The 7501-nt window shown below is 39.9% G+C and overlaps 1 protein-coding gene across 1 annotated transcript; it reads right to left on the reverse strand.

The window, feature by feature from the left end:
* Positions 1–3562: 3562 nt before the first annotated feature.
* Positions 3563–5978, reverse strand: LOC310800369 (interferon-induced transmembrane protein 1-like). Its single transcript, XM_083662978.1, has 3 exons — positions 5727–5978; positions 4134–4292; positions 3563–3782 (listed from the first exon to the last, which is right to left on the reverse strand). Exons 1-3 carry the CDS (start codon positions 5946–5948, stop codon positions 3768–3770), a joined length of 396 nt encoding a protein of 131 aa, XP_083519104.1. The 5' UTR covers positions 5949–5978; the 3' UTR covers positions 3563–3767.
* Between the last annotated feature and the right edge of the window lie 1523 nt (positions 5979–7501).

The raw sequence follows: 7501 nt of genomic DNA on the forward strand, positions 1-7501 counted from the left end.
AAGCCAATCAGAGGCAGCGTAGGCTGTGTGTCTTGTCAAGAAGTGCAGTTAGTGGGATCCTGGCTATCTTCACAGTCTATGGTGCCTTCAAAGCGATCAGGACAAAAGAAAAAGTAGCAGTCCTGTCAAAGGGGGTTATGGTTCAACAGTAATGGTCAAATCAAATAAATATATATGTATATATTCCTTTCCAGGGACGGCGCTACACCCGGGGGAAGGTGGGGCTATAGCCCCCTCACAAATCTGCCAAGCCCCAGTTACGCCCCCTCAAGCATTTTAGTATCTTTTTTATTTTTAAATAAACAAATGTGTAAAGTTTGGTTTGGTTTATTTGGCATTCAAAGCAATTACAATACATATATACATCAAACATTAAATAAATCATACAAAAAAAAAAAAAAAAAAAAACAGATGAATGCCTGGATAGCCCATTAAGCTGGGAAAGTCCTGCTTATTTCCAATGGGGTCCAGTGAGGAACAGAAACTAGACAGAACAAGACATTGACAGATAAAACACTTGTAGTATATTTTAATCATTAATCACATCAATTGTTATTGCTATTGCATTCTTAAAGGCTATCTTAATATTGAAGCAAATTATATTCTGGTTAGGCTGAAACAGCCTCTGACTCAAGCTCAGGAATGTGTATGGCCTAAGGGGAAAAAGGGGACAGGCACTAGTTTGAGTGAACAACAGTCTTGAAGGCCAGAGGAGGCCAGATAGTTGAGCACTAAAGTCATATAGGTTACACACAGAGAGGCCAACAGCTAACACACACACACACACACACACACACACACAGGTCAGCAGGGCAGGGTGTCATACACACATAATGGTAGATGGCTAGAGATAAAATATTTAAGATTGGTTTTAAAACGATTGAGGCCTTTTTGGGTTTTGAGATTCTCTGGGAGAGCATTCCATTCTTTGATGACACTGAAGTGGAAGGTCGATGCTCCAACCCCCTTCACTGGAAGGACAACACAGTTAGAGGAGCTGCCTCTGGTGTTGTACTGATGAGCACTCGAGATACGAGCGAAGTTAATAACCAGGTTTGAATTTATTTGATAAAACGATAAAACGATATGTATATATAACTGCCCACTGGAATACATACATACATTTAAAACATCATTGAGGTTGAGAACGCAATAACACATCAGGGACCTGTTGGAATTAAGTGTTTAATACACTTTTACATGCTATCCCTTGGATCTTTTATTGTCTCTGTATCCATGAATAAAGTCAGTCAATCAAAATCAATCAATCAATCAAAAGGCTTATTTCCATTGTGGACTTTTTCTTACACTGATATGAACCTAACCAATCATCACTCCTCATGCCTAAACCTAACCAGTCATCAAAGCATGCTCGTTTTATTTGATTCCCAAGTATGATTGAATGTGGCAGCTCTTAATTTTCTGACCACTAGAGGGTAAGGGTGGGCAATATCGATCTTATATTGATATTGGGATATTGTGATTGTGATATTGAGACTAGATACAGTATCATCTTAGATTTTGGATATCGTTATATCGTGATATGGCATAAGTGTTTTTTCCTGGTTTTAAAGGCTGCATTACAGTAAAGTGATGTGATTTTCTGAATACCAGACTGTTCTAGCCAGGCCCGGTTCTACGGGGGTGCAAAAGCATGCATTGCACCCTTATTTTAATTGTCTGCATGCTCAGTTGAAAAGTAAAAAAATAAATAATAATAATAATAATAATAATAATAATAATAAATGCTGCAGCTGCACACTTACTGTTTAAACTTGAATTATAATTTTTGTTTTTCTTTGTTCTTTGATGTGAATGTATGGCTTTTTGGCACCTACTGTATATGTAACCTTTTAAGGTTGAGATAATTGTATTATCATTATATGGTCCAAATATTTCAGTAAAGCACTTGAAACACTTGAAATATTCTTGCTTGGGTGGTATCATTCTACTTGAAATTATGGTAAAATGCATTATTTTTAGTAAAATAACATGTCAAATTATTTCCTTCGGCCGGGCATCTGCACCCCTTCCTATCTAGGATGCATCCCTAGTCATCTTGTTCTGGAACCGGCCCTGGTTCTAGCTGTTATATTCAGGGATTTCCAATAGGCTAGTAGTGCATACAGTCCAGCTGCTCCGCTCGCAGCGGAGGGAGGGCGCTGCACTGTGTATGGGAAGCGCTATGATGTTCATCACTTTAACATTGTTCCCCATGGTCTGAAAAAGTCCACGTCAACATGGTGGAGAGGCAGAAAAACAGGAGAGGATTATAGCTTCGTTATAGCTTCGCTCATAACAGAGCTATTTCATAGAAGTAGAATTCCCCTCCACACATTGTACTCACAATGGGATGAAAATAGGAATGAATGTATAGTTTCTTCTTTATCAAAGTTTTCACAACATAACCGCTCAGCTCCACGGCTCGGTAAACTGTCTGTGCACTTCTCATTTGAATGTGCATTTGTTTAAAGCAGGTTTAAAGTCACTTGGTGTCCCGTTTGAGTGGCGTTTGCCGTGTTTAAGCACTGCGATTGGCTTGAAGGTCCAAACGCCATCTCACAAAGCAACACACATATTACTTACACACAATAACAGCACGGTTATATCTATTATTTGCCTTTACCCAGTCATTATATCCACATTACTAATGATTATTTATCAAAAATCTCATTGTATAAATATTTGTTCCAGAAAGGGGTTGGCCATTTCCAAACTGCTGATTTTCCAGGAAGCTCATTGGTTCGTGGCCGGTGCCTTTTAAGGGGTAATCTTATCCTTGCAACTTGACCTGCTCCGGACCAAATTCCTTGTATGTCACTATGTCCATACTTGGCCAATAAAGCTGATTCAGATTTCATGTCATGTCACACTACATAACGTTATAGAGCCCAAATGGTCTGCCCATATTATAAGCGTCACTTGTTTACATGTATGGTAGGGAATTGTTATTTTCATATGTTAAAACCAACATTTATCTTCCATAATGAATTCAATCATAATCACAATGCTACGAAGACATTAGCTAATCACCACAGAGCCGCACAGACCAGTTTATCAGGTAATTTCGTCCGGCATCACGGACGTAAAATGTGCCCAAGTGATCAGCCGTGAAGCCGGCTTGCATGGTGGCTACCCCGGTCCTCAAAAATCAGATTTTGATCTAGGCCTATAGGTGTTATTTTGATCAACTGACCTCATAACGGGGATCTATACTGTTAGGTGTGTCTACTAACATTATTAAAAGATCATAAAGATAACACTGTTTCTGATAGTTTACTATTAATCTACGGCTATGCTGCTACGCTAGGGCTAGCCTGCCCTGGCTGTGTTGTTGTGATCAGTTTTCCTGCTTGTGTCAATCAAGGAAGCCACGCCCCCTAAAAGTTAAGTCTTATTTATCGCCTCTTTTACTTGGAATGGAGCCTTAATTTAGAAAACGGAGACCATGAGAGCATGAAAAAGACTTGAAATTATTGATTCAGACCATAAACTCATTTGGAAAGTATTTATTTAAGACATAGACCGAGAGAGAAGTCGGGTCATCTTTCCATAGCCCCCCCCCCCGGCCTTTTGACAGAATGCAATTTCCGCATTGGCTTCATAAATTCAACCCAAGATATGGCCACTGGTACACACACACACACACACACGGTTTGGAGGCGCCATGACATTTGTCATCCGCGTTTGACCCATCCTGGCTCGTCCTCCTCCATGGTCAGGCCAGGTCAGGCTGCAGTGGAGCGCCCACGGGTCACCGGCACTGGTCAGACGACCGTCTTCTGCATGTTTCATGAAATTTGTCTTAGGCATTTGTACAGCAGCAATAGGGCGTGACAAACGTAACAGACAGTACAGTACATCTGAAGACAAACAGCGCGTAAACAAGAGGACAACATAGTCAGACATGATGCAGCCTGGGCTACGAGTTAACAACTCTACCTAACCACATATTGCACTTCGGTATTCAATATTGCACTTCAAGTATTGCACAATTCCAAAACTGCATTTCAACCAATACCATCATAAAACCATGGTTCCTTAAACTAAAAACATTAAAACCACTGACTGTAAAAGATAAAAAAATAAAAAGATAAAATAATAAAATGAAATAAAATGAATATAGAACTAACTGGGTTGATGTAGATGTAGTCGAGGATGTTATCATAAAAGAGGAAGAAACTAGCGAGCATGATGACCACCAGGGCCACGGCTAACATGTTGAAGCAGAGGGCGGTCCGGCCGTGATGTCTGGCACCCTCCAGGTCTCCTACCATCTTCCTGTCTCTGGCCTGCAACACAACAACATACCATAAGGTGGAGTCCAAGGACCAGGATTTATAATCCTAACGGCCAAAGTGTTGGGCTATTAGACCCTTTTCACAGCAACCGTTTTAAGGTGGTAAAGCAGGAAGTAAAGCAAGTGTAAGTAACCAATAGCATTAATGAGGGCCCCCTGGCCCCTGGCACTGGAACACCTGAATGGAATGGAACCATCATTCATGGTATTGGTTACACCCGCTTTACTTCCTGCTATACCACCTCACAACGGTTGCTGTGAAAAGGGACTTCTATTGGTCACTCACTCTCAACGACACACACGTCTGCAACACACACACACACACACACACACACACACACACACAGACACACACACACACATGCACGCACGCACGCACACACACACACACACACACACACACACACACACACACACACACACACACACACACACACACACAGAGATTGAGTATTTTGTGAGACGTTAACTTTCAGACACTTTTCAGAGGGAAATGTAGAAATGTTTTTACTCCACTATATTTATCTGATGGCTGTACTTTGCAAAATAAAGTTGTATTATGCAAAGCAAATAATAAGCTTATAAAATATGTTGCATTTTGGAGTTGAAGTAAAAGAAGTAAAACCTCATTCTTTCAGTGTAAAAGTGTTAACCAGTGTTGGGCAAGTTATTTTCAATATAATATAGTACATATTACTAGTTACATTAATTTCAAAGTAATACGTTACTTTACAATATTACTGTCTGTGTAGAGTAACTTGTTACTTATTACACTACTTTTGCATTACTTTCCCCAAAATGACAGCAGGAGCAGAATGACATTGCCGCCCCGGCCGGAACATCCTGACAAATAATTTAAACTGTCTTGAAGTCAGTTTAAACTAATGCTTTGTTTAAATATATGCTTTGATGAAAACAAAAGTAACTCAAGACAATTTGTAACTTGGGTTACTTGACAAAGTAACTTGTATAATATTACAGTACTGAAATCCTATTGGTAATAAGTTATGAGTTACTGCTAAAAGTAATATATTACATGTAATATGTTACTTTTGTAATTAGTTACCCCCAACACTGGTGTTAACCTGTAATGTATTTTAATGTTGTAGGTCCAACTGCTCCATATAGCTTACTCTTCGAAGTTTAAAGATGAACTAAACCAAACCCAAATCTTTGGTGAAGCCTGACACCTAATGGTGAAAAGTAGGGAAATGTGGAAACATTTGCATTTTATTAATTTTTCCAGCTGATTTTACTTCAGTAAAGGATTTGAATACGTTTTACACCACTGGGAGTCAGTCAGCTAGTCAGTCAGTCAGTCAATCATAGAGAAAAATACTATTATTGACCGGCCCCCCTCGGTGGCCTGACAAAAATAAATACACGTTTTCTGTCCTTATTTGATTCAAACTGATAAACAACTTACCTTGATTGAGTATATGAACGCCGCCAGCCCGAGGCAAAATGGGTTTCCGTACAGAAGGGAACAGACGGACCAGGCCACGTAGTCCCGGGGCAGAGGGGTACTGACCATCCTCACCGTGGTGTGAGGGACCCCCGCGGGACCGGCCAGCTCAGCCAGGAGGCCATCGCTCTTACTGTCTTTGACTGGAACGTACGCTGACGGCTGAAGTGCTGTAAGCTTCATCTCGGCTTCAGGTACCAGGAGTAAGGCCAAAAACGATCTTCAACCACGTATCGACTGTGGCACTTAGTTTGGGCCGGGCAGATAAGTAGAGACAGTTGGGAGGCGTGGCAATAATAACTTCCAGTAAAATGCGCATGTCATGTGTCTGTTACCCTTTTAGAGTTTCTTGGTATAATCAGTGATCTGTAAAATTGCGTAATGAATCAGGAAATGACCTGTGACTAAGCCCCACAGATTTGATCTTTTTTCTGTTAGAGGTGGAATTTGCTGTGAAGATGCTCAAGACTTCGCTACACGTGACAATTTCCCCCTCCACATAGTTATTATCATGCCTTAATTGGTAGACAAATTCAGTTTTCTAAAAAGATAATGCAAAAAAAGGAAGGGGGGGGGCAAAAAAAATCACAAAAACCTCCATCCACCGTCCATTCATTTGATGTAAATGTAAGAAAAACGTGTGCCATGGCCTCATACTTAGTTTTTAATGGATTTGTGCTTAGATCAGATAGTACTTTAACTGATGTAAAGGAAATTATAAAATCCCACTGTGGACATGAATGGCTTAATACACTGATTGTATTAAGGAGTAGTATTTTGCTCATTGAGCAGAACTACTTTCCATTTCAGAATGCCATACTTTTCCAGACTCACTCTGAGCTTCTTCTTCTTCTTAAAAAAAAGCAGACAGTGAAAATAAAAAGACTAGGCTACACATCAAAATTAAAATAAATGAATGAATCCCAAATTCCCTAGAGCATCATCCATCCGCTACCTGCATCATGTTCATGAACAGTGTCTGAGCTGCCTTTTGCTGTCTTGTTCTTATTATGCACAGACAACTATTTTGTAAGTTGTTGTTTTTCCTGACACAGCACTATTGTTCTGTGTTGGTGTTAAATCATCACTTCTGACTTCCACCTCCGTAACATTGATTGCACGACTCCGCCCCACCCTCTCCTCCTCAGCCGCAGAAACACTGTCATGGAAAAATTGCAACACTCATCCATGCCTTCATCACTAGACTACTGCAACAGCATTCTCTACGGCCTCCCTTCCACTGTCCTCCAAAAACGGCAATATGTTCAAAACTCAGATGCTCGGTTGCTCACTCACTCCCACTCTAGAGAACACATCACACCCAGAGATGGGCGAAAATACATCATAAAGTATTTTGATACAAATTACAAATACTTGCTCAAAAAATGTATCACAATACAAATACAAAATACTCGTCTGAAAAATGTATTTGAGATACAAATACGTATTTTGTATTTTGAAAATACATAAAAATACATCTTATAAAAACTGATAAAGAGCTGCAACAATTAGTCAATCCATCAATTCATTGCCAAATATTACATGAATTGCCTATTTTGGTCATCTGTTCATCATTTTGAGCCATTTCTGTAAAGAAAATGTCCTAATTCTCTGATTCCAGCTTATCAAATGTGAAATTTTCTGGTTTCCTTTGCTTAGATGGTAAATCATGTCTTAGTCCTCTGTGACAGTATTCTCCTTTGTGTACTAGGGTTGGCAGCACCATGGACGATGGC

The sequence above is a fragment of the Poromitra crassiceps genome (assembly GCF_964638095.1).
Source record: "Poromitra crassiceps genome assembly, chromosome: 30".
NCBI classification, from domain to species: Eukaryota; Metazoa; Chordata; class Actinopteri; order Beryciformes; family Melamphaidae; genus Poromitra; species Poromitra crassiceps.

What these genes read in the sequence shown, in the direction of transcription:
- LOC310800369 (XM_083662978.1), bottom strand. Translation starts at nt 5,948, where the DNA reads ATGAAGCTTACAGCACTTCAGCCGTCAGCGTACGTTCCAGTCAAAGAC. An exon ending in CGTTCATATACTCAATCAAG is followed by an intron (nt 4,293 to 5,726) that starts GTAAGTTGTTTA and finishes GTTGTGTTGCAG; the next exon opens with GCCAGAGACAGGAAGATGGT.